The sequence below is a fragment of the Melanostigma gelatinosum genome (assembly GCF_949748355.1).
Source record: "Melanostigma gelatinosum genome assembly, chromosome: 4".
Lineage (NCBI taxonomy): Eukaryota > Metazoa > Chordata > Actinopteri > Perciformes > Zoarcidae > Melanostigma > Melanostigma gelatinosum.
In genome coordinates, this window is record NC_136637.1 from 11,226,037 (window position 1) to 11,249,770 (window position 23,734).

General features: G+C 41.3%; 1 protein-coding gene and 1 pseudogene across 2 annotated transcripts; both read right to left on the reverse strand.

Annotated features, from left to right (window-relative positions):
- Positions 1 to 1,985: 1,985 nt before the first annotated feature.
- On the reverse strand, positions 1,986 to 3,802 carry LOC306776036 (growth hormone secretagogue receptor type 1-like; annotated as a pseudogene). The gene is made up of 2 exons: positions 3,141 to 3,802; positions 1,986 to 2,147 (listed from the first exon to the last, which is right to left on the reverse strand). The product of its transcript is annotated as a growth hormone secretagogue receptor type 1-like (transcript).
- A 4,814-nt stretch (positions 3,803 to 8,616) lies between these two features.
- Positions 8,617 to 20,356, reverse strand: tmem38a (transmembrane protein 38A). The gene is made up of 6 exons (XM_079267398.1): positions 19,808 to 20,356; positions 14,079 to 14,235; positions 12,241 to 12,425; positions 10,157 to 10,244; positions 9,598 to 9,715; positions 8,617 to 9,313 (listed from the first exon to the last, which is right to left on the reverse strand). Exons 1-6 carry the CDS (start codon positions 19,929 to 19,931, stop codon positions 9,110 to 9,112), a joined length of 876 nt encoding a protein of 291 aa, XP_079123524.1. The 5' UTR covers positions 19,932 to 20,356; the 3' UTR covers positions 8,617 to 9,109.
- Between the last annotated feature and the right edge of the window lie 3,378 nt (positions 20,357 to 23,734).

Sequence of the window (23,734 nt, forward strand, 5' to 3'; positions counted from 1 at the left end):
GAATTAAGTTTGCTCAGTTTGCATCATGTGGCTGCAATACGACATGTCGGTCACATGATAACAGGTGGTCGTGTATAGGGGGAGAATGTAACCTTCTGTCTCCTCCGCTTCCCCTCGGCACTTGGTACTACAGGCAGTGGTGTATAGTAACGAAGTAGAAATACTTTGTTACTGTACTTAATTAGTTTTTTTTGACTGAGGTAAAGTTAGAAAGATATTGACAGATTCGGACTTCCCGGTTCAATAAATCGTTAACGAAACGTTGCTAAAATACAAACGATACCTCCCTATAACCGTAGTGAGGTAGACGACAAGCTACAACCTCAATTTCATTAAAACGGGCCGTCTTACGGACTCCTCCGAGCTGGACAATCGGCATTGGTCTCAATGAGCGCCTGGCTGCGAGACGAGTGCGCAGCGACCGTCTACAAAGTGCAATGCCGAAAATACTTCCTACAACAATATTCAATAGCTTCACTGTCATGCAATATAATGTAACCAAAATCACTTCACACATCAATGGGCTCCTCTTTGTTGTACTACAAGTGTTATTTTGAAAAAATATGATTTTTATCCATTTTGTGGATATTTATGAAAAATAATAATCAATAGCTTTACTGTTGAAAAGTGTAGCATGACCAAAATCACTTCACACATCAATGGGCTCCTTCCTGTTGTACTACAAGTGTTATTTTGAAAAAATATGATTTTTATCCATTTTTGTGGATATTTATGAAAAATAATAATCAATAGCTTTACTGTTGAAAAGTGTAGCATGACCAAAATCACTTCACACATCAATGGGCTCCTTCCTGTTGTACTACAAGTGTTATTTTGAAAAAATATGATTTATATACATTTTTGTGAATATTTATGAAAAATAATAATCAATAGCTTTACTGTTGAAAAGTGTAGCATGACCAAAATCACTTCACACATCAATGGGCTCCTCTTTGTTGTACTACAAGTGTTATTTTGAAAAAATATGATTTTTATACATTTCTGTAAATATTTATGAAACATAATAATCAATAGCTTTACTGTTGAAAAGTGTAGCATGGCCAAAATCACTTCACACATCAATGGGCTCCTTCCTGTTGTACTACAAGTGTTATTTTGAAAACATATGATTTATATACATTTTTGTGAATATTTATGAAAAATAATAATCAATAGCTTTACTGTTGAAAAGTGTAGCATGACCAAAATCACTTCACACATCAATGGGCTCCTATTTGTTGTACTACAAGTGTTATTTTGAAAAAATATGATTTTTATACGTTTTTGTAAATATTTATGAAAAATAATAATCAATAGCTTTACTGTTGAAAAGTGTAGCATGGCCAAAATCACTTCACACATCAATGGGCTCCTTCCTGTTGTACTACAAGTGTTATTTTGAAAAAATATGATTTATATACATTTTTGTGAATATTTATAATAATAATAATAATCCTTTATTTTATATAGCGCTTTTCTAGGTACCCAAAGACGCTTTACAAGGATCCATGCACACCATTCGCCCAGTCATACCGGTGATGGTAAGCTACGTCTGTAGCCACAGCTGCCCTGGGTTGAAAGCATGTAGCAGAATAGACAATTGCCCCGATACTGATGGATCAGCGCCGACGGGCTTTCTCACCCCGGCCTTGTTCGCTGCCTTGAGCCAGAAGCTGTAGGTTTTTAAGCCTCCCACAGAGCAGTCCAGCTCTGGACCCTGGTGAACCTCCCTGCTCTCCTCAGACTGCGGCCCACTCACTTCTACACTGTAGCAGGACACCGGGCTGCCTCCGTCTACATGAGGCGGACCTAGGAAATGTGTGTGTTTATAAAATCAATATACCGTACTTTAAAAAAAGGGCTTTCCAAGAAGGAATAACACACACACACACACACACAAAGACAAATGTACAAACGGCAAAATAATACAAACTACATCATCAAAACGCACTGCTTTGAGGTCGTTTGCTCGACAAACAAATGCATCAACAGCAGCTAGAATGCATCCCACACAGATCTGAGTTGGGGAAGAATGACTCACCCCAGCGCAGTTGCACCTCCCTGGCTTTGGGCTTGCCCACCAGCCGAGGGGGCTGGCAGGGCCCTGGGGGCACCGCAGGAGTCTGGACCTGCAGGGTCTCCGACAGCTTGCAAGGGAAGACAACACACCAATTAAGACCCGGCGCAAATAACAAATTGACTCCTCTCTTCCCCTCCAACACAATCAAAACACAGTGGGCACAAATTGTCATTTTCAGACCAGAACGGAGAGAAATGCTAACGCGGCGTTTAAATAACACCGGCATGCAGAGCCCCGGATGAAGTTAGACGGATTGTCTGGCGAGAGAATAAATAGGTCTTCATCTTTTGTTTCCCCCCCCAGACACAACTTTGCTGTGACAAAAGGCAAACATGTGAGTGTTATGTCACATTGTGCTGCACCAACAGACAGGATCTCGCCACCATGAGTCACGGTTCTTCACAAGCCCCATCATGAATAAATGCATGCACCAACAGCTGATGAAGAAATTAATGAAGAGCGTCTTTGAACTCGACTAATGAAGGAAAAACATCCTCTGACACATGCAGGGAGGGTTAATCGATTAGCGGGCTTTGTCTTGTTCTTACACACCCGGAAGCATCGTCTAATCTCCCAACATAGGACACTGGCTGAATGACAATTTCCTATTAAAACTCACCAGAAATAGAGTGCCGATCTAGAATGATTCATGTAAAATTTATCAGAACAACCAAGGGATGTGGTGAGATTAATGGCTGCCCCCCCCAGCAGTGTAAATTAAACTGTACAGCTACGTTGTTCTGGACCGCAGTAGCCAATAAGGCAAGAGTGTCTGTTTACATATCGTTTGTGTTTATGGAGTGATCCTTTTCAGTCAACTTAACAAAATACGTTGCCAATCAAATCTGTGTCACAGATTCTAATTTCCAGGATAATCTTGGTGAATTCTGTGCAGGATTTATTTCTACCTAAAAAATTGTAACTGATCAGCAAACTCTTAGACTCCTTGTGGCAAAACACAAGGCCGTGTGCGCGGCTGTGTGTGTGTGTGTGTGTGTGTGTGTGTGTGTGTGTGTGTGTGTGTGTGTGTGCGCACGTGTGCTGATGCTGAATGACTCACCGGGCTCTGCCCCCCCTCGCTCATGCAGTAAACTCGCGTCTGGTAAGAGCAGCTTTTCCACAACTTGCACCCGATGGAGCCGTAGAGGAAGATGAGGCAGAGCATGGGGCATGTGTCATTGTCGTACTCCACCCCAACCAGAGTGTGGGAGCTGCGGACACCAGGGCGAAACCCCACAGGGCGAAGATGATGTACTGGACCCTGCGCCGGGTCACCACCACCTTGGTCCGGAGGGGGAAGCTGATGGCCAGGTAGCGCTCGATGCTCAGGGCCGTGATGTGAAGGATGGTGGCGGAGGTGCAGCCCTCAAAGATGTAGTGATAGAAGCGGCACACTGGCTCGCCGAACAGCCAGGGCACGTATTTCCACAGGCGGTACAGGTCAAAGGGCAGACAGAGGAAGATGATGAGGTCGGATACCGCCATGCTGAACAGGTAGAGGTTGGTGGTGGTCTTCATGTCCTTGAAGTGCTGGATGATGAGGATGGTCATGGTGTTTCCCGTCACCCCGATGATGAAGATGAGGATGCAGATGACCGTGACGGGGATGAGGGTGGAGGTGGGGAACAGGGAGCCCTCGTAGTGGTGGGCGTCTATGTTGTTCAGGTCCATGGCCTCTGCTCCAGCAGCATGAAGGTCCACCTGGGGTCTGGTCCAGGGCATGCCTTCCTCGCTGAGGGCTGGCGCAGCAACGTGTGAAATCAGGACTCAACAAGTAGCCGAGGAGAGAAAGATTAGACCGTCACAGGTACAACTTTCACATTTCTGCTAACATGCTGTGGAGATTCTAGGATTTGTTTTAATTCCAGGCAGCTGTTGGATTCTATTCGATTATGTACATTGTGAACATCTGTTCGCGGCATCTTGGAACTCATTACTAGGTAATTCACACGGTGAATGTAAAATCCACATTATTTATTTTCATGATTGTTGCAAGGCGACGTTGTCAGGGCATTTGAAATGATTGCCCTGCATTTCCTTGTAACAAGAATGAAAGATAAATGCACAATTTCATTTTACGCATCTCAATTGTCTACACAGAAATGAATGGGAATCAATGGATGCCTAGAAAAATATATTTAAAAAAAAAAGTGAACCACAAAAACACATTAAATTCAATATAAAGTGAAAGCAGCGTGTCGTCAAAAGGCAAAATCACTGGTGTGACTTCTTAAATTCAACCGTAAAAGCAGAAAAAAAACATCAGAGTGTGAAATAAATCATTGCTGGTGACTGTACCTTTAAAACTGAGATGAATCCTTCAAACCTTTAAACTTTATTTGGTCTCTGTTGTGTTGCTGTGTGTCGATGGAGAGCAGCAGCAGCAGCAGCAAGATAATCTCATGAAGTGGCAGAGCAGGTCCCCGATGCCCAATAACCAGTCGAGCTCTGGTGAAAGACGAAGAAAGGAGCACCTCCTCCACAGTACGCTGGGGAGTCGGGGAGCAACAGGGAGGTTGTCTGCTGTGTGTGTGTGTCTAAGTAATCTTCTTAATCAAATGACGACAGGACAGATGACGGTAAAAGGCATAAGATGGAGGCAATTCGATTTGAGGGAACCCCCCCCCCCCCTCCCACCACCACCAGCTCTGCTCCTCCGGGAGAATAAATGCAGATTGAGGATCATACTAATCTGGACTGAGCATGAATACAAAATAAACTAGAAAATGCATTTCCTGCTGAAAATGCGTTGGAATGCTGAAAGCTGAAATTAATTGTGAAAAAATTGCTGAAAATTAAGAAATTTATTTATTTATTATTAAAACAGATGTTGAAGCCCGAAAAGCATTTAAACTGCACTGCTGAAAAACCTTCTCGTTGAAATGTCTAACTATGGTGTCTGTAGCTGAAAGTATGAGGAAGAAGAAGGCTTTGAAAGTTGAAGTATAACAGGATTTGAAGATTTTCTCCATAGAGATCCCATTCAAAAGAAAATTGCAAAAAGCTTAATTCAAAAAGTTTAAAGATTACAAATATGAAAAGTCAAAGCACCCCTCTCTTGAAAGAGCTGAACATTTTGATATTTGAACAATTTCTGTAGCTTAAACAAATTTCAGAAGTAGTGATATTTGTAGTAATAGTAGTAGAAGTTGTAGTTGAAGCAGAAGTATTAGTAGCATTAGAATAAGTAGTAGTAGTAGCAGTAGTGATATTTGTAATAGTAGTAGTAGAAGTTGTAGTTGTAGTAGAAGTATCATTAGTAGTAGAAGTATTCATATTTAGAAGAAGTAGTAGCCTAGTATCAGTAGTAGTAGTAATAGCTGTAATAGTGGTCGTAGTATTTAATATAACAGTAGTAGTAGTAGTAGTAAAAGTAATGGCAGTATTTGAAGTAGCAGTAGTAGTAGTATTAGTACTGGTAGTAGCATGAATAGCAGTAGTAGCAGTTGTAGTATAAGTAATAGTAGTAGTGGTTGTAATAGCAGTAGAGGTAGTAATAATATTGATGGTAGCAGTAATAGCACTAGTAATAGTAGCAACAGCAAAAGTTGAATTAGTAGTAGTAGTAGTAATACTAGAAATATTAGCAATAGTAGTCGTTGTCGCAGTATTAGTAAGAGCATTCATTATTTCAACAAAAAAGCCTAATTTTGAGCTAAACGTTTAAATACAGTTAATCCATGAGGCTTTTATTTTGAAAGGGTGGGACTGGGTGGGGGAGGGAGGGGGAGAGGAGACATAATCATCATGTTTGACACATAAACAGAGGTTATTAAATGGCAGGCTTCATCACAAGCATTTCAGTTAGGATTCATTCTGTGGGGCTTTTATTTTGAAATGGCATGTGTGTGTCGGGGGGGGGTGGAGGAGGGGGGAAAGACCTCTAAAGATCCCTAAGACCTGAATGACTGTATGAGAGACACAGAGAGAGAGAGAGGGAGAGGAGTGTATGTGCACGTGTGTCTGTGAGTCTGTGTGTTTATCAACATCACTAATTGGCTCAATCGCAAACACCTGTGTGCCTGATGCCATTTCATGGAGATTAAACAGGGAAACACCTCTCAAACAAATCATCAAAACTCCCATAACCGTAGCTCCTATTGCTCCGATATTAATAATTGAGAGGAAGGATGACTTGAGAAACAGATCTTGTAAAAATTGTGTCTGTAGTGTAAAAAATGTGGCTTAACTGGCGATCTACAAATGGGGTACCGTGTTCTGTGGAAGATGTTTTTGAAGCAAAATTTAACATTGGTCTCTATGGAGCAGAAAGTTGGTTTTCCTCTCAATTAACGGCTTCTGTGTCAAATGTGGAAATCTGTGGGATTCCACAGTAATTTTTCTACGACAAGGACAAGATTAGCTACTTCTACATCCAGAAATGATGCATGAAGAGTGAAGATTGGGGACACAGTGGCTAAACACAAATGTTTTTTTCACAAGAATCTCAAGCTGCTCTTCACTCTAGCGGTGACATCACGCACTCTAAGCTGCGCAATACACACCCATTATAAAGTCAGAAAAGGGTTGAAAAATCATAAAAGTAAAATTGCTGCAGTTCAAAAAGTTTAAAAGATATCAAAAAGCTGAATCATGTTGGCAATAGTTGAGGGTTTTCTCAACTTTGTAATGTTGAAATGGTGTCTGTAGCTGAAAGTATGAGGAAGTTGAAGGATTTGAAAGTTGAAGAAGTTTAAGAGGATTTGAAAATATTCTCCATAGAGATCCCATTGAAAATAAAAATTGCAAAAAGCTTAATAATTCAAAAAGTTTAAAGGTTAGAAATATGAAAAGTCATAGCACCCCTCTGGTGAAAGAGCTGAACATTTTAATAGTTGAACGGTTTCTGTAGCTTAAAATATGAAGGAGAAGAAGAGGTGGGACGGAAGAAATAGAAGTTGAATGCTTAACAGCATTCCAACAATTAAAACCCTTAACATATAGTTTTCCCTTCTTTCCACTTTTTGATGCTTCAAGGGTGTTAAAGTCATCTTACTCCTCACTGTCTGAAAGACTCATATTCCTTCTCTTATTCCAACTCAACGCCATGTAATGTTAATAGTCAAATCCAAGATGCAACGTTTTATCAGCTGCCCATTTTAATCAAAAATAATTTCTTTCTCTGTAATTTGCATAATTTTAGAACCAGGTCCCAAAAAAATTCAGCCTGACAAATTTGATATCTTTGGAAACTTTGGGATATCTGCTACAATTTAAAATAGTTTGAGTTGTGCTGTATTGCTGCCACATGTACTAACCCCAAACTGCATCCTTTTAATGTGAAGTGAAACAACTCTCTCAATACTTTTAAATTGAGAGCAGTTCAATTTTAACCCTTAATTCTGAGCATTATTTCAGTCTCTCGTGTGCATCTTCTACAGAAACGATCCAGTTTTCTCATCAATAAACTTCCATGTCATACTAAATACAGCAAACAAAGAGGATAGAGTAAACCTTTGGACTGACGCTGCAGTGGTGGTTTTTGTGAGCTCCAACAGTGCAACAAACGTAACCTGAAAATGCAGCAAACAGATCTTTTACCTCCCCGATCATCTCTGCTGCTGTGAGGAATGTTAAGGTCAAAGGTCGTGTGTAACACCCTCCTGCAAAGTTCATTAGTGATGCATTATGGCTTGTGCTACAAGAGTTTGTTAATGCGACATGGGGCTCCAGGTTTCTCAGGTCAACCTCAGACCTTTCCTGTCACCTCCTAAAGTCTCAAACAGAGAAATCAACCATTCTCCCGACTGCCAGTTGTTGATCTTAAACACGTCTTAAATGGTGGAGTTTTGGCGATTTTTACAGCTCAGAATAAGTGCAATACAATTAATACTCCTAAGTTTAAGAAACTGGTGTCAGCGCCAAAATACTTTGAGAGAGCTCCAGAGTGAGAGTTGTATAACCCAGCTAGGAGGCGCCAGCTGATTGCTGCTTTACAGCTGAGAACAAGAACTTCACACTTTGCTTCTCACCAAGTCATTTTAATCTGAATTCAGTCAGAATGTTGTAATTGTCTCTGAAAAACGTTGAAGGTGCTTAACTCGAAATTCAGAGCAAGTTTAATTGCCTCTCGATGCCTCTCAACATGGCGGGTTGCAGCTAACAGTGCTGACAGAGCTAACAGTGTGTTAACCTGAGGGGGACCCAGAGAACGGGTTCTACTCTTTGAACGCAAACGCCGAGTGTAGGGATGACGTTATCAGCTTTAACCACTGTTTGAGCACAGTGGCCCATGTAAACCAAAGGACTGAACATTTTCATTGAAGTTACTGAAAGGTAAATATGTGTTTGAGCATCTTTTATAGAAAACTAAAAGTCACCAGAACTTTTTAAAAAAGCAAAATATATTGTTTTCCACTTGTTTTGATCGAACATCTAAAAGCTGTTGATGTTATATGTAATATCCTAATTCAAACTGCTCCATGTAAAACTGGACCTAAACTAAACTCTGTCATGAGACCGTGTTATGTAATGAAAGCATTTATTACTTCGGAGTACATGCCAAAAAGCAAAGGACATCAAAAAACACTGAGACGCAATGTTTCTCTTGATTTTATTCAAAGACAGGAAGTTGTCATCTCAATGTAAAAAACATGACGCTTTACTCACATTTGAATTTCTGATTGAGATTAATTTGTATTTTCTGTTTCTTTCTGAGCTGAAATAAGGTTTGTTGGACTAAAAGAAAATCACAAACATCCGGAAACACAGCGTCTGATGTGTTGAACAGAGGCCATCCTAAAACGACCACGCAGCTGCCAAACGTGGATCACCACACAGTGTTGAGCAGAGATGCAGATGTTCACAGACACATGAATAAATAGGTTTTAAAATGTCCCGGTTCGGTTGACGTGTGAAACATTTGCCGTGATATTTACAGAGTCCTCGTTCTGTGTAAAATGCAGAAAGCACCATTTTGCTCCAATAGAAAGGGTCTCATTTGATTGAACATCAAACTGCCCCTTTCCCCAGAAGGGAATGGGAGGTCCCATGATGTGGAGGCCATGATACAGTTTTCAGCTCTGCGTCCTACTCGGCTTTCTTGGCCTTCCTCTTGCGGGCACCTTCGCTCAGCTCCTCCTTGGTTTTGAGAGGTGAAGACGGAACGGCAGCGGGGGGATGATGGTGGTCTTCCTCAGATCCACCCAGAGGGGAGCCGAACAGCAGATGGCAAACCCAGGACTCAATGAGAGCGAAGGGGGAGCCGTGAGAGTGTCGGGCGGTCATCACCACCTGAAGGAAGATGGTGTCAGATAGAGGAGATTAGCCCGATTTGGAGATAACTGATTTTACAAGATCAGTTTATTCGTCACAAATGATCTTCACCACTCTGCCTGTGAAGACTGTTGGATAACATCTTCTGGTTTATCTCAACTAACAACTCACATTGTAAAATGTAGATATTTACAAGGCCTAATGAGAGCTTCTCTTTGTTCCAGAGACAAAGACAAATCAAGATATATGTGTGTGATTGTCTACTATTCAAAACAGAATCTAAAATGTTAGGCTGATCTTACCTTGCTTGTGGCCATGAAGAGGGTGAAGACGAGGATGAGGGTGCTCTTGGACACTGGCAGCCAGTGAGCCTCCTGCAGGGTGAAGAGGATGGCTCCGTACAGACTGGCTTTGGTCGGGCTGCGGAGACGAGAGGAAAACAAACTGTCACTAAAACATCCATTTAGTAAGTATACAATTATATCTATGGACTAAAGTAAACTTATTCTTTAGACCAGCATAGTTCTTTTTGACACAAAGTGTGACAACCTACAATAATATGATTCATTTTGCATTTTTTTAGGAGATGAGAGCTTTTCTTCTGGCAGTAAATCAGGTTCATGACAGTCTGTCAAAGTGACTTTTTGATGTTTCCACTAGGGGGCACCAGAGTCAAACAATTGTCGAATTCTACACTTGGTGATTTCAACAAACCTGCTGTTTTTCTCCTAAAGGCTGACAGTGTTTCGCGTGGTCACTTGAACCTTTAAGTCCTAGTTTTGCCTCTGATGTTTCTTTGGTCACACCTCATGCTCGAGGAGCCAGAGATGAGTTTATCAGCAGCAGGAGACTCAGACTTACAATGACATGTTGAGGATCTCGTTGGTGTCGGGCCTCCACACACCGCGCAGCAGCTGCTCAAAATTGGAAATGAGAGCCACCCCAGACCCTGTGAAGACCAAAATAGACAGTGGGGGGGAAAATGAGGACAAAAAAGTCTGTGTTTCGTTTGACTGCTATTATCTGGCTTCAGCTGTCCTCCCCCATTTTCAACATGGACGCCTGCAGGGCCTCATTATTGTAGAGACCAGACCAGGACAACCCTTTATATCTGATGTTTCTTTGGACATTTCTCTGCTATTGGATAGTTTCACAATGAAAAAGTACAAGAAACATGTGGTTAAAGTGTGCAGCACAGACATCATAGGTAAAGTATACAGACATTTTAGAGCATGTCTTGCTTCAAACATAAATAATGTTCATGTAGGCAGTTTTTGTCAAACTCACTTACTGACTGTAACTTTAAACCTAACATTTTAAAACTTAGCGATCTGTCACACTTAAACATGAACGTGAGCATGTGAGGTTCATTCATGTTTAAATGGGGCGGCTCACTGAGTGCAGCTGTCATTCAACAGAGTGAACTGAAGGCTCGCCATGCAGCATTCAAGACTTTCTTCTTAAGTTTTACAGACCAAACGATTAACCGACTCATTGAGAAAATAGTCGGTAGATGATAAATAATCATTAGTTGCAGGCCGATCTTCTTGAAGGTAAAGCTGCCAATATTTGCACAAAAAGAACATACCGGTACTTTTTATTTTTTTACAGACTACAGAATAAAGTCGCTAAATGTCCCCAAAACGTTGATACTCATGTTGTTTGTAATCACAATGAATCTGTTTGTCATCTCTCGTTCAGTGTTGGAGTAACACAACTAATTCTGGTTGTTCAATACACGGCGCATTGCCCACTCAATGCATCGCACGTATCGACCAGTCAGTGGCCTACTTGGAAAAATACCACACACTTAACATTATTTTGGATGATTACAAAGAAATTACATCATATATGTTTTTTTTATAACATTTGGATCCACCAATTTGCCCGGATGGACACATTGAATAAAATGATACTGGCTGTTGTAACACTCCAAGGTAGGTATCGTTTGCTCGATGAATATGGTTCTACGCAGTGGCGCTGGTGCACATGTTCTAGGTAGGGCTGTTTTCTATTTCCCTTTAGTAACTTGAGGGTTACCATAATAATTCCCTTTAACAGGAAACGATACAATCTAACTATATTGAGGTTACCTTTAATTTGAGTTTACAACAAACGCAACACACACACAAGTTGGAAAAATGAAATGAAAGAAAACCCCTAGTTGCTGGCAGGATGTCGCCTGAAGCGTGGAAGTCCAAACTCTTAGTCCGCTTCACTCAAGAGAGCAATAAGATAAAAGTGTGGTACCTTAGTTAATGCTGCTGATAAATCGGAATTACATTACTAATCCCCTCCCCCCAAAATAAAATAATAGTAATATGATAAATACAAAAAAATATCGACATAAAAGGCTGTAGTGATCTAGAATTAATTGTGGAAGGATAACATATAGCAGATATGTCACCATCTATATGTGGCATTCTAAACGTGAAGAGGCGGGGCTTAGGCGGCTTGTCTGTAGTTCAGATCAGACGCTCCGTGAACTACTGTCGACCAGAATGCCGGCTCCGGCGCTGAATCTATTTGAGGACGCTGATTGGCTAAATTGTATTTCACTCATTTATATCTTCAATCAGCATTAAAGCATCATTGGCTAAACTGCTTCATAGACCCGCCTCTTTGGGGCAGATTGCATGCTGGGAGTGTGAGTGTGTGTGTGTAGGGGTGCTGCCGGCTCGCAGATGGAAACCACGAGTGTGAATACAGATCGCGAGGAGTAGTATAAATCTTCTTCAGTGACTATGAGCTTTAAGTATCAGAGTAAATTTAACGTGTTCTGTGAAGCATAGAATACAGTCGGGGTCTCAGAGCGAGGGCCGGTTGATGATGGAGGTGGTCCGGTATTGGACCGGCCCAAACCCCGTCGGCCTACCGGGGGAATCCCCGATGGCCAGCCCGCCCCTGCATACAGTATAAACACATTGACAACTCAAGACACTGACCTTTGACGTATCCAACGATGACCATGATGAAGAAGCCATGGTGGTAGGCGTGATGGGCGTGGTGAACACCAGCTGCGATCTTTCGGGCACGGACGACTTCCTTCAAGGCGACCAACACCAGCTTGACGGGCAGGAAAGCCACGCATTTATAGAAGAGGTTCAGTGGGCAGTAAAAGATGAGGTACCTGAGAAAGATTGTGAAGAACAAGATATTAGTGAGGGGAGGAGATGGTAAAAAATCAAGTCCGTCACCAAAACTGCCTTTTTTCATCTCCGGAACATTGCCAGACTCCGACCGTCACTCTCGGAGTCTGTTGCTGAAACCCTGGTCCATGCATTTATCACCTCCCGCTTGGACTACTGCAATGGTATCCTGTTTGGGGTACCCAACAAAACCCTGGACAGGCTCCAGTACGTACAAAACTCTGCCGCCAGGGTTCTCACGCACACAAAGCCCTGGCAGCACATCACCCCCACCCTCATCAACCTCCACTGGCTCCCGGTCAAGTCCCGCATCTCATACAAGATCCTCCTCCTCACCTACAAGTCCCTCCATGCCCATGCCCCCCAGTACCTATCGGACCTCCTCCGCCCACATGCCCCTCCCCGGAACCTGCGGTCTTCAGACTCTGGCCTGCTTGCCACCACCCGCACCAAACTGCGAACCTTCGGGGACAGAGCTTTCAGTGTGGCAGCCCCCACCCTCTGGAACTCTCTCCCTGCGGTGATCCGCAACATTTCCACTCTGGACGCCTTCAAAAGGGCCCTCAAGTCCCATCTGTTCGCCAAGGCTTTCGGCCCCTAGTTTACTTGTTCTGTTTTTCTGACTGTTTGTCTAAACTGTTTTTGTCTAACTGTTACTCTTGTAAAGCGGCCTTGGGTCCCCTGAAAGGCGCTATATAAATCAAAGTTATTATTATTATTATTATTATTAAAGCAGCAGTGTGTAGGATTTGGTTAGATATATTAGCAGAAATGGAATATAATGTTCATAAATATGTTTCCATCAGTGTTTTATCATCGTAAACTAAGAATCGTTGTGTTTTCATTTGTTTAGAATGAGCCTTGAGTCTGCTATGTTGCACCGCCGTGTTTCTACAGCCCGGAACAGACAAAACCAAACACTGGCTGTAGTCAGGCTTCAGCCTCCGGGTCTGACAAGTGAAGCCAATGCTGAAGTGCATTAAACCTGCATTATTTCCATAATAGCCATCAGGGGGGCGACTCCTCTGGCTGCAAAAAAGAAGTGTGATTGTATAGAAGTCAATGAGAAAATGACTCTACTTCTTACTTGATTTAAACATTGTAAACATGAGTTTATGCTCTCAATCACTAGATTGAGCAGAGGTGTATTTGGATGATTGCAATCTGCAACTTCACAGCTAGATGCCACTAAATCAACACTGCTCCTTTATTAAAGTGCTGTACAAACAAACGGTGTCTGTGGTCTGTAGATATCCTGAGCAACTTTCTTATGTTGCAGATATGACTTTTTAAGAGCCCTGCAAACTAAATCCCAAGCCCCTATTATGATATCTAAAACAATTAAAACATGAAAACAAAACAGTCTGCAGATGAAGTTGGGGATGTGTGGGGTCAATTATTTTTTGTGATATGGCTGAACTGACTCTTTAAAGATTTATTTAAAGTGTCTTTCTCTGTTAAAAGCAGGAAAAGAAGGATAATGGGAATGGCCTCCAAACTGTGTCTGGTAGGGGATCATTTTATCACATGCATACAGTCTTATAAGTGTGATAAAAAGCATGAATATTATGTGTCCCATCCACATAAAGCAGCATCTCCCGTGAAGGGTAACGTCGTTGTGAAGACCGTCTCACCAGACAGCCGAAGCCAGCAGGATGTGGCTGTTGTATTGGAAATAGTCGAGGGGGCTGCTTCCAAGCAGGACGTCTGCCAGGATGTAACTACCAAAGCAGTAGAGCATGGCACAGAGCCAGGAGGCCACGGGACTCCTGCGAGAAACCTCCACCGAGCCTGCAACACAGAGGAGGAGCTGTCAGGCACCGCCCCTAATGCACAGCAGCAAAGGAAAGTATCACTGAGAGGGATTCTCAATGTGAGAGTGAGTTAGGTCAGGGGTGTTGGTGAAGGTGGTGGAGCCTTATACACTCAGAGTTGTATGTGTGTGAAGCTTAAGATATTTTTGGCTTTTACTAAATATCAGATGTCACACCGATGGTTTGGAGGTTCCTAAAGGACTACAGCTACCGGAAAATACCATGAAATACTGATTAATCGAATCTTCATTGCACATTTTTGTGTCACTGTTGAGCTTATCGGTCATTAATCATAATCAATTGATTTGCTGACAAAACTGTAGGACTATGAAATGATTCATTTCAGGTAAATAATTCAAACAGATGAAGAAGGAAAAACGATCAAGAAGGGTAATATGTTTCAAACATAGTGTACGATTTTATAATGAAACAATTTAAGAAAAAGACTGGCAGACAGCAATGCATGCCATAAAAAACTCTATGTGAGATCTATGTATTTCTGCTTAATTAGGATTTAAAAGTAATGAAATTGAAAGTTTTTAATTTGTAAATATAATGCTTTATTTTTTAACTATTTTTACAAAATGCTCCTTTAATTTCATCATGTTTTCTAACTGTATCAATTAAAAAGTCGAATATAAAATAATTATTACAGTCTCCATATTGATGACCTGCTAAATTCTGATGGCCTGAATCCTGTTTTAGAGGCTCGGACCAAAACAACATTCTGTGGTTGTCTTTGTTCTGTTTGGAGAAAACCAAAAGGGTCTGATTGAAAAGCATCATAAATGTCATCATCATTTTAAAGACTTTCTGTTACTTCCTTCAGAGCAAAGCTGTTGGCGATGGCCTTCGAAAGCCATTATCAGTGGATCCCTCGTGTGTCTATGAGCTGTATCTTTGTCCACGCCCAGTCAACCAGTTCAGTCCACGCCCTGATAATCCACCTCTTCACCGTAAATATTGACTCAGGAGGAGTTCTACAGTCAGTTATATTCGATAGTTGACAGTTTACCAACTGAAAAGATGACGGAGTCTTTAACGTACACAGACTCGAGCAGAACAGACAGCTCTTTATAATGTATTAAACTGATTGTATGCTTTATATATGACTGTTCATTTTGTGTATATATTGTATATATTATATGACAATGACATTTATACCGGCCTTCAGGAGATTGGAACGCGAATGGCGTAAATCAAAACTGGATGTTTTCTATACGATGTGTATAAAAATTGCATGTGTGTTCTTAAGAAGCCTATTTCTCTCACTTAATCAGTTACAATGAACTCAATCATAGATTCCTCTTTGACAAAAACAGCCATCTGTCACCCTTCACGTTTTCCTATCACGACATCTGACAGTCGAGGCCTTTAAATTCAAACTTAAAACTCATCTTTTCTCCTTAACTTTCAGCCATTGCTTATTCTTGGATTACTTCAGGCATGGTACCTGTTACCATTAACTGTCCCGGTGGGTCAGAGTCAGTCTCGATGAATCTATTTCGTATGAGAAGAATACTGTAAACTTTCTGAGAACAACTGCATCTCTATAACTCTGTTTTTTTGTTGTTGTTCCAAGAGCACATGTGGATCCAAGTTGCCTCTCTGTCCCTCCCTCTCCCCGTTTTCTCCTCTTTGTCGTCTCTTTTCACACAGGCTTCTCTGTGCTGGACCACCAGCCGACCCCCCTCTCTGTCTCTGTCTCTGTCTCTGTCTCTCTCTGTCTCTGTCTCTCTCTGTCTCTGTCGGCTGTCCGTGCCTCATTCCAGATAGAGGAGGTCGAGTGGATCAGGTTCTCTTTGGAGACAGCTGGAAGCTGCTTGACGTCCTCCCGGATCCATTTTTTTAATATATTTTCATAATCCATCTATCATTTTTTTCATCCTGATTGTTCATTGTCTACTCTGTAATTGTATTATGCTGCTCTATTTGCTGGTCTGCCCGTCTTCTTTACGTTTCTTCAATTTCTTTTTCCCTGTTTAAGATTTTTTTGTTTTTGTTTTTTCCTTAACCGAATCTACGGATGGAATCTAAGGACAGAGGGTGTCACATGCTGTACAGATTGTAAAGCCACTTAAATAAAATTGACTTAACTTTACAATCCTTTGTGCCTGATTGTCTGGCAGGTATCCATTACAACTACGTATCAAAACCCTTCAATTATAGCTCCAGTCACAGTTGGACCACTTTTCTAAATGAGTATGCAAGGTATGATAAATGGCAGCTAACAATAGCAAAAATGTGAATGCTTGGTGCTGTGTTACAATTAACTCTCACTGGGGAAACAAAACAAACTACTAAAATAACGAATCTTAATCTAAAAAAAGGATTATAGCTTTCAAATTATTTTTTTATTGAGTAAAACAGTGAAATATTAAAGTTAGTGGGATAGTAAAAATGACGCAGCAAAAGGCAAACTTTCACTCCTATAATGTATGAAATCTGAGCACTAAGGACAAACTACACAAATATTGTGTATTTATATGCAAAGGTAGATGTGATTTAAGGACTATATGTTACCATTGGGGTAAAGACTTTACACCGAGACGTTCAGTAAAAGGAGATGAGAAGAGAGCCGCACAAATCTCCAACAACAGGTGGGTGAGGGTGTCGTGGTGAAGCTCAGTTTGAAAGCAATCTGATCCTGAGAAATGCTGCCCTAAAAATATATTCTGCTCAACTGCTTCTCCTGCCTTGCAACTGTCAGGCCTGTCTTAACCTTTGACCCCACCACCAACACCACTACCACCCCAAGCACACACACACACACACACACACACACACACACACACACGCACTCTCACACACACACACACACACACACACACACACACACACACACACACACACACACACACACACACACACACACAGTTGTTGACACCCAAAACTCATTCATGTGCTCCTCTAACATGAACTGGGACTCTCCACTCAGACACATGTAGGGAATGGTCTTGCAAATGTTGGCAGCTTGACATATTTGACTGTAAAATGAGAGAGGAGGATAGAGGTATACGGTTACAGTCACAAAGTCAGCTTTAGTAGCAACGTGTTACAATTAGCATGAGCTCTGATGAAATGATGGCTTTAAACTCTAAAACACACAAATGCTGATTGTTTGAATTAAAAACAAGCACTATCTCAGTGTTTCTCACCTCTTTTTCTTTTCATTTAACACACAATGCAACAAAGGTGTTGAAAGTAAAGTTAGCCAGTCCCCTTTAGCTGTCCTACGATGAGAGATGTGAGGTAGTGGATGGTTTCACATCTGTTTCTGACACCATTAACACTTCAGAGACAGTAATAACTACGTTCATATTTGTGATTGTTACTCCACTGATTTAGCATTGCACTCCTTTAACCTTGTGGGACTCATGATGGACAGTTTATAAAAAGGATCTTTTTTTTACATGCATTCTGCTCCTTTATCAAAACCTGGCGCCTACGTTACATAAAACGCAGCTCAACCTCCAAACGTTTGGTCTGGGGGTCAGGTGTGTCATGCGAGTAGCGTTTAATGTAGCTTTGAGCTGCTAGCCTCGAGCAGAGACGAGGAGCAGGCAACAGAGGTCTATAGGCTCATTTCTTTCTAACTCCACACAACCGGACTGTTTTTCATTTTCAAACTTGTAGTCTTCAGACTCTATCAACATTTACCTAAAAGACATCACTTGAGGGAGTTTATCAGACGTCATGCAGCTCCCAGAGACACATAAGGCCTACAGTTAAGATTTCCCTTTTTACAGTGACACTGCAAACTAGATTAAGTTCATTTATGGAATTTTTCCTTTCAAAGACAAGATTCATTCATATTCCACTCTGTTTAAATCACTCTTACAATTAACCCGAACCACCAAACAGAAAGATGTAGATATATTGTGGAGAGGCTGGAATCACAAACATCATATCATATTAATTATTTTTCTCCAGGTAGCTCATGTAATATAACTGTATCAATTGTTTTTGAAAAGCGTGTTAATCTAACAAGTTGCTCCTATATTTTGTGTGAAGTGTTTGAAGCAACACTGTTGAGGGGTATGTGTTACATCCCAATCATTTGGCTTCAAAACACACATGACATATGTCGTACACGCTGTTGTGGAGGATTTGATGGACCCATTTGAAGCTGAATACTTTTAGATGTTATTTAGTTCAGGTTAAGATGTGTTTATCTTCACTGAAGGTTCAACTGAGATCAAAATGGGCCGTCAATGACTGAACTTTTATATCAGAGTGAGCCTTTTCTTAAGAGCCAGGAAAATTTGTATTTTTAAAGGCTACACACTCCAATGAGCAGTGAGGTCATGCTGGGCTGCTAGCTCAACAGCTTATTTCATGTTTAACATCCATACCCAACTCACTGCAGATTAAAAGTGTGCAGAGCAGAGGGGCTTCAGAGGCCCACTGACACTGTCTATTTCAGGACCTTCTATTTCTTGCCTAAGTCTCTGGTATGCACAGGCCTTTCTCTCAGGTTTCATGCTCATTCAGGCTCTGTTGCTCAAAGAAGTTAAATCTTAGAGAATATCGGGCTTTACCCAAAGCTGAGTGGTTTAATCCACTCCAGTGTGTAAATTAGGTCAGGCTGCTGCAGCAACAGACATTCCCTCACAACAAGCAAGCAGAGCTGTAAGAGCTCCTGCTGGAGTTTATGTAACAGGTCCTTCTTTTTAAGGACTGGGTACTATGGAGATAACAGCAACAGAAAGGCCACAGGGATATTACAGCAATGTATGGTTATAACAAAGAAAGTCAACCATTACACGCACATTCTATTTACTACACAAATATCAGAAATACCTTACGAGTTTAAGTATTAAACTCCCATGCTAGTAAGTATATTATTCTAGATATTAACTTTGTAAATTAATTAGTGCTTATAGGCACAGGTCGGATTCGTCTATAGCAGGGGTCTTCAACGTTTTTCAGGCCAAGGACCCCCAAACTGGTAGAGAGATGGAGCAGGGACCCCCGACTATATATATTGTATAAAATTGTGTTTTATATTAAATGGGCCTAGTACCGTGTATAAACATACCTCTTTATTGTGCATTCAGTACTAAGCTATTCAAATAATACACGGTTCATATATTCATGTTTTTACTTTAAACATGTGTAAGGTACAGTGAGTAGGGAGGCCGTGCCACTGACATTTAGAAACATACTGTCAGCTGATACCAATGCCAATATCAACATTGTCTGTTAATTGCATGATAATCATGCATACAAGCTGTTCAAGTTGATGTTTTCATTTTAAACGTGGAAACGAAAAATGAGTGATGGCCTATTCGTGCCACTGCCATGCATAAACATACCTGTTATCTTTCATACAATACTGAACTATTACAATAATGGACAGATTCATGTTTAGAGAAAAAAAAATTATTTTATTTTTTTAAATCTTCTAATCAACCAAACATTTCGCGGACCCCCTGCAGTACCTCCGCGGACCCCCTGTTGAAGACCTCTGGTCTATAGCATATTTGCCAAAGAAAACCCGTAATGTTTTAAAACAACAACAATAGAGAAGTGTAAAACATACTGACCTGGCTCATACTTGAGGTAGAGGATGGACACGATGTAGTAAGCGAGATCAAACACGGGAAACATTCCCATTTTAGAGAAAATTTGGGCATATTCGCCTAAATTTAGAACTGCCAGGACTTCCATGTTGCCTCTCTGATAACTAGTGACCCTCCTGTTTTTAATGTTTTTGTTCGTCTCCTTCCTTCAAATTATTATTCCAACTGCGCAGTCTGGACCGTGAAACACCCCCAAACCTGGACCACCGACTCTCCACCAAACCCCCTTCGACAGTGGAAAGCCTGTGACACTCAAGCCCTCCTATTAATACCACTCATCTCCACAGCCTCAGCATCATCATCATGTGCGGTCCGTGCCAGCTGCTCCGCTTTTTCAACGACATGAGGTCGATGTCGGCTGCTTGAAATGAGGAAAGAAAACGTGTCCTTTGGTGTTCATCGTCGACATAAGCATTATTTCACGGAGTAACAACGCGATTAGAGGTTTGTATTGTAGCCTGGAAACACAACAAAGGCAGAGACTCGCGTCCAAAGCTTTAATACGGACTAATGCTGCGTTCACACCGGTTGCGTTGATTTTTTGACGCACTGCAAAATCGCGTCCAACGCGCCGCCGGTCGTGTTCACACCAAACGCCGCAAATCGCGTAGCGCGGAGAGGGGGCGTGGTTTATCGACTGGAAGCCGTTCACCTGGCCGTCATTTCATTCCGCTTTCAACCGTGATAGGAATAAGGACAATTTCTGCTTTGTAGCCAGTCAGTGATGACAGGGGGAGCAACTCAACGCTGATAGGCTATCGCGCCACAGCGTCACGCGATTATTTCGCTGAAGTTGAAAAATTTCAACTCGCGCGTTGGCGATTTTGCGGCGTCCAACGCGTCCACCGCGTCCACTGCTCTATATAAGTGTTGCAGACGGTGAAGGTAAGTTTGCAACAGAAATAGCTTCTCTATCTGCATGCTGCACAGTGAAGATACCTTATTTCTAAAGGGTTTAAACCCTGCGTGGGCTACAAGTAACAGCAGAGTAATGATCTCAAAGCAGGAGATACTAATTTAGAATTACATTTTCCACTACATGAGTTTGTAAACTTTCATTTCAGTCATTTAAAAGGAGAACATAGCGGTCCTCTTACATGATTTTGAGCTCAGGAAAGCTGCCAAGTTCAGCCTGACTATATTAAATGAATAGGCAAGTGTGTGCAAGTCAACAGCATTTATATATTGTATCTATAGAGATCTTTATAATACTACATTGTACTGTGGATACCAGTATAGATCTTGAATGTATCCAGTAAGTGGGGGGGAAAAAAATCCAATAACAAGTCCTTTCGATCCAAATAGCACATTATTAGGCCTATTAACAGCAAAATGCGATGTAAAAGCAGTCATTATGCAGCAAAATAGCCATCCTTTAAATTATGATCCATTACAAAACTAAATAACCCAAAAACTAAATAAAACAAAATCACCCAAAGCAAGTCCACGTTTTGTAAGGCTGCACGGAACATCGCAACATGTCAGTCGGTACAATAAAAGCACAACTGCCAGAGCAATCATGAGGAATAAAGGCAATTTACTCCCAGTTCACTAAATGATGTGGTCATGAGCCATGTGTTTATTTATTGTGTTGTTGTTTACTGACGTAATAGCTCTCTCGCATAATAGTTTACAGCAGCTGCTTCTGCAGATAGGGTGCATTAAACTTGACTGATAGCCGTGAGTGAAGTGGAATAAGAGGGAAATGCTGTTTGATAGTGGAACACGGGCGCCACCAGCTGGTCACTTGGAGTCATAGCAGAGTGATTTTTCAAAACCATCACAATATTCTTCTCAAATTTTCTCAACATTTTTTATTTATTAAAGCAATCAGGAACAAAACATCAAAAGACAGGAAAAGTAAAGAAAAACAAATACCAGAATGAAAACAAACAGAAAAAGATGCACGGAGATGATACACACAGCATCTAAGCACACACTTACTGGAGGATGTTGTCGATATAGGTGACTTCTCATCATAGATGAATACTTTGAGCAGCATACACCCGCAGCATCTTAGTGAGACAATCGACGAAACCCGCCCGGTCACAAATATTAGCCTCGGCATCTGACACCTTGAGGATTTTACATATCTATATATGTTGTTTAGGGTTTAACTATTTCAAAACTCTGGTAATTTAAGAACAGAGATGTATTTTGATGGAATTTGCAACCGGGATTACATGTGTTTAAGAGATAAAGAACAGTCAAGTTGTGTGACAACTTTTGGTATTTCAAAAACAAACTCGTTGCACCGTGGGTGTCTAGCCTCTCAATCTCAAGACAATAACAGCGTTTATACATGAGGGAGTCATTCCATGTGACGACGTTCAACATTTCTGAGTCGAGCTCTTTCATCTTTGATCAAGGATCACCTCCTGTTGCATGAGATGATACAGTTTTCATGTGAATGTCATGCATTTTTGAAATACTACACAAGGGAAATGTTGATAAATATAATTTATGTTGCACCCTTTCCTGGCCTGCTCAATGCACCTCTTGTTTCAGAGGATTTTTAAAGCCACCGTTTCATCGGTGGCTAACTTCTTGCATTGGGTGACCTATTTGTAGGTGCCAGACCCGCAGGAGATCTTGCACCCTGTAGTCTGATGAGGTTGAGGAGATCAGGGCTCGTACAAGGACCTGAAAGTCATGGTTGTCAGTCATGGTGTGAGATGCACTCTGCTGTTGTTTTGTCACGCCTGAGAGGAGAGGAGAAAAGAAGGAATACGTATAATATCTGCCTCATATTGTCTCCCACTAGGAGAAAAAGTAAAAACGTGAGAATAAATGATGCATATATCGAAGCATATAAAACTAAATAATCCCAAAAAAAGACACGCACACCATGCAAATTGGCATACAACCACAACAATAAAAACATTCATTCACAATTGTTTACGTTGTTCAGCACATTAACCCCAACTTAACCGTAACTGCCTCTTATTGCCTTGGATCAGTGGAAGACTGAGGTTGGAGCTCTGTTCAACTGGTACTGGCTCTAACTGACAAAACTGCATTTGCTTTTTCAAGGAACGACGAAATGGGTATCCAACCATGGCCTCAGTGAGTCCACAAACCACTGTTTGTCCATCCACGTAATTTTCTGAGATACAACACCCACACCTGAATAATTCTAACAGTAATAGGCCAATGAATGTAAAACACACACACATACACACACTGATGCACATACATACACACACTATTCCTTAGATTACTTTGGCATTTTATATGTTTTGGTTTCTCAACCTTAAGTTGTTCAATTCACCTCCCAGCGATGGCGTCGCCCAGTTTATAGTTTTAGGGATTTTGCTGAGGACAGGTCTATAAGAGTTACAGGAGCTACAGGAAAGTGAAAAAGCATACCGATAATAAATGACTGCACTACTAAGGGAAATGCAAGGAACTGACCATTTCTAACACACGCTTCTGCGGTCCATAACATGGCAAATTTAAGATATGACATTGCAACTACAATTTGTGTTGCTTGTCTTAGTCCAACACAAACAGTAGAAATTGTAACGTTAGTTGCAGTGTTTGATCTTACTTTCTCCTTGTTATCTGCAGAGCTGTGTTTTAGAAATGGACAGTTACAGTCATTTCCATGTACATACACCGTATACAAAAGCAAAAGCATTGACATCTACATTTAACGCTCCACACCTTCTCACATGTGACAGCATCGGGCACTCTTCCGTTGTGCAGGACATTTTTATCTCGCATCTAGTAACGTAAAGTAAACAACCGTAACGTGTAACGTATAGAGAGGCACCGCAGCGTGCTTGTCTGTTGCAGTGTAGCTACCTAACGTTAATTCACAGGACAGTAAAAGAAAAGCCACTGACCCTGGCGCAAACCAAAGGACCGCTCTTATAAAAGCACCTTGGA

Coding starts and splice junctions, on each gene's coding strand:
- tmem38a (XM_079267398.1), bottom strand. CDS start 19,931: ATGGAAGTCCTGGCAGTTCTAAATTTAGGCGAATATGCCCAAATTTTC. Junction 14,236..19,807: donor CTACCTCAAGTATGAGCCAG/GTCAGTATGTTT, acceptor TCTGTGTTGCAG/GCTCGGTGGAGGTTTCTCGC. Junction 9,314..9,597: donor TCTTCATGGCCACAAGCAAG/GTAAGATCAGCC, acceptor ATCTTCCTTCAG/GTGGTGATGACCGCCCGACA.